This window comes from Magallana gigas, chromosome 4 (genome assembly GCF_963853765.1).
Source record: "Magallana gigas chromosome 4, xbMagGiga1.1, whole genome shotgun sequence".
In the NCBI taxonomy this organism is placed as follows: domain Eukaryota; kingdom Metazoa; phylum Mollusca; class Bivalvia; order Ostreida; family Ostreidae; genus Magallana; species Magallana gigas.
The window spans coordinates 29,462,032-29,465,195 of NC_088856.1; the positions used below are offsets into that span (position 1 = coordinate 29,462,032).

A 3,164-nucleotide genomic window follows, 5' to 3' on the forward strand; every position below is an offset into this window, starting at 1 on the left:
TTCATTTCTTATCATTTAATAAAACATTTTCAAATCATATTGTCATACACATGAGCCTTGGTTGTCGGTTAGAGCAGTTAATCATTTGTTCCCGGGGACAAAAACAATTCACTTTAATATCTCTGTGAATTGAAATAAAATGTTAAAATAAAGTATTCAATGTACATTAAAAAAGTTGCCTTTTATAATTGTCAAAAACCGGCCGTCTATGTACAATATTTAATTTTCTTTACGTTCCATTTGTTATACTCGCACACAAACAGATTGTCATTATTATCCACACATAAACCATAAGGATCCTCCAGACCACAGTTATCAATGTAACGGAGAAACTGTCCATTCTGATCCAGAATGTGGATACAAAGGTTGTTCCAGTCTGCTGTTAGGATGCGACTCTGACTGTCTGTTGTGATACCCCAGGGTTTAATTGGTATGTTCTTGGTATCTGTGAGACGACCAGTGTATCTCCATTTGAGTTTCCCGTCCTGATTAACCACCACTACTGCACCAGCCGCCCAGTCAGCTACACAGATGTCATGGTTTCTGTTCTCAGTGATGTATTTACTATATTGATTCCCTGAGTACAGAGGTTTTCCTTCATCATCAAATTGAATGGTTTGTTTCTCTGTAGATCCCGAGTAACGGACAACTTTGGATTGAGTCCAATCATCACTGCACATGGTAAGCAGGAGATCACCTGTAGAGGTGACACACAGATTACACGGTCCCCATCCTTGTAATTTGAAAACCTCTTCTGTATGTCCATTCTTTATTTTATTTACTTTCCCTGCTGTCCGATTGGATAATAGCAATAATAATAGATCACCATTAGTGTCTACAGCTATATCATTTGGCCCTTTTTCTGCATTTATTTTGACTGTCTGGAGAAGTGAACCTTTAGTATTGAAGCATTTGATACCATTGGTCATTCCACTCGTCCATATACTACCATCATGAAGACAGGTAACATTGCGTTGTTTTTCATATCCAGTCTGTATTGTGGCAACAAGCTCTGGTTCATCCAGTAGTTCTCTAACTGAAGTGTTTGGTTGGTTAGGTGACCAGGTATTTTCTTCTGTAGCAGTAGATAATGGGGTGATCTGTCCAACCAAACTACACAGCTTCTCGCGATCTATTGGTTTTGAAATAAATGTTGGCAGCGATACCTGGACCTTGGGTGGAAGCTTGCTAAACTCTCTGACCTTAGAACTGTATTCAATGATTGGAAATACTTCCGTGGAATATTCCATTTCCTTTAAGGTATGTAATGCTTCTTTTATGAGAGACTGTATCTGTTTAATTCCATCCAAGTGTTTCTGTAGAATGTCTCTGTGTTTTATTTTTATCTCGCTGATTTCAGTTTTCATTTTATTGATGGTGATGTCGATTTCTCTGTGCCATTGCTCTCCTTGTTTGGACATTGTTGTTGTAAGTTTCTCATATCCTCCATCCAGGTTGGCAAGCTGATTTTCCAAATCAAGTGCAATTTCTTCATATGTAGGAGAAATGATGTTTTGGAATTCTTTTGTATCTTTTCCCAAAATTTCTTTCTTTGTATTGTAAACTTCTGACACTTCTAGGAATGTATGCCCTCTATGTTGTGCAGATGCCGTACAAGAAGAACAAATCAATATTTCATCGCAATCTTTGCACTGAAATTCGCAATTTTTTTGTGAATGCGTTCTACATTTCGGATAAATGAGGGTTGGTAGTCGTTCCTGAAAAGGAACTATTTCATGTTTGTCATATCCATCATATCCATCGGAGATGTGATCTATTACACAGAGCATGCAGAGGTTGACATGACAAAAGTCACAGTAGCTGTGTACTATGGCGGTCTCACAAAGGTCACATCGATGCACATCCTGGGCACTGTTTTGGGGATCCATAGTTTTCTACAAATGAATATGTATGAAAAATATAATTATATTATTCGGTTATCCTTATCGATAAAAGTGTACACACAAGCCATCTCGATACACCGTTGAGGTTTTTTTTTAAAAGATATAGTGATAAATAAACTGTACATATATCAAATAAGCAAAAAAACTGCAGTTTAGGGATAAAAATGAATAGCTAAGGATGTGTGTGGGTGGGGTGTATAACAGGCACGTAGCATCAGGGCCCCCCCCTAGCCCCCCCCCCCCCCCCCCCCCCACTTTTTCTCACAGGAACTAATTTTTTAAAATTTACATATAAAAAATTGAATTATCATGGAGTTGGCCCCCCCACTTTTTTGGAGGATGTAAAAAAATTGATATGAAAATAAGGAAATTAGGATTGAAATTGAAGTTATATACTATGCTAGCCCCCCCCCCCCCCCCCCCCCCCCCCCGGATAAGGAATTTGAAGATTTTTGGAAAGTCTTATTTCCATTTTTTTTTTTTTGCTTGTCAAGATTTTTCGGATGAGTCTGGCCCCCCCCCCCCCACTTTCAAAAACGATGCTACGTGCCTGTATAATAAAATGTATCAACTGACAAATAACCCTAGAAAGTAAAGCGCTGAAACAAAACACAAATCCCCTTCACCTGAACATGGAAGTTTTATTTCACTGTTTCACCTCTACCGGTTGACATCAATTTGGAGGCGAGTACGTTAAACAGCTCTATAGAGAAAGTGAAAGTGAAAGTTATATTGTTGAAAAAGATATATTAAAGTTCTAAATTGATGGAAATTATGTACATTGCAGTTGAAGAAGATGCATAAAATCAAATGTATAGTAAATATAGAAGTTTTTATCATACAAAAACAACATACCGTGTATCTATATAATTTGTTTTAACCCTCCGATTCTAACATGGCTGATCTTGCTTGCAATGCGGTCACTTGACAGCAAACTGAAATAGAGTTATTTCCCGTGTGTCTAAACAAATGTTCTTTTTTATGTCTGTATGAAGAAAAACAGTTGATTAATAGCATATTGTGTTACATCTGGAGCCCAATTTTACACTTTTATTATATTTCTTCTGAGAGAGTTTTTTTTCCTTTTATTTTCATAATACCATGGGATAGTTTTGTGCTATATATGTACGTCAGTCGTGACAATTGAGATAAAAGTCAGAAAGGAAAAACGGACGGACACTGGACAAGAGTTTACCTTATACACTGTATTGTACATGTAGCTGAGGTGCGCTGAATATGATAGATAGATAGATAGATAGA

The 3,164-nt window shown here is 37.2% G+C and overlaps 1 protein-coding gene across 2 annotated transcripts; it reads right to left on the reverse strand.

The window, feature by feature from the left end:
- On the reverse strand, positions 1-2,867 carry LOC117686513 (tripartite motif-containing protein 3-like). Of its 2 annotated transcripts, XM_066081941.1 has the most exons (3): positions 2,760-2,867; positions 2,531-2,607; positions 1-1,895 (listed from the first exon to the last, which is right to left on the reverse strand). In XM_066081941.1, the coding sequence occupies exon 3, from the start codon at positions 1,887-1,889 to the stop codon at positions 207-209; it is 1,683 nt and encodes a 560-aa protein (XP_065938013.1). In that variant the 5' UTR covers positions 1,890-1,895; positions 2,531-2,607; positions 2,760-2,867; the 3' UTR covers positions 1-206. The 2 variants fall into 2 exon arrangements, with proteins under 2 accessions (XP_065938013.1, XP_065938014.1); XM_066081942.1 differs by lacking the exon at positions 2,531-2,607 and having other exon boundaries at positions 2,760-2,849.
- Between the last annotated feature and the right edge of the window lie 297 nt (positions 2,868-3,164).

What these genes read in the sequence shown, in the direction of transcription:
- LOC117686513 (XM_066081941.1), bottom strand. Translation starts at nt 1,889, where the DNA reads ATGGATCCCCAAAACAGTGCCCAGGATGTGCATCGATGTGACCTTTGT.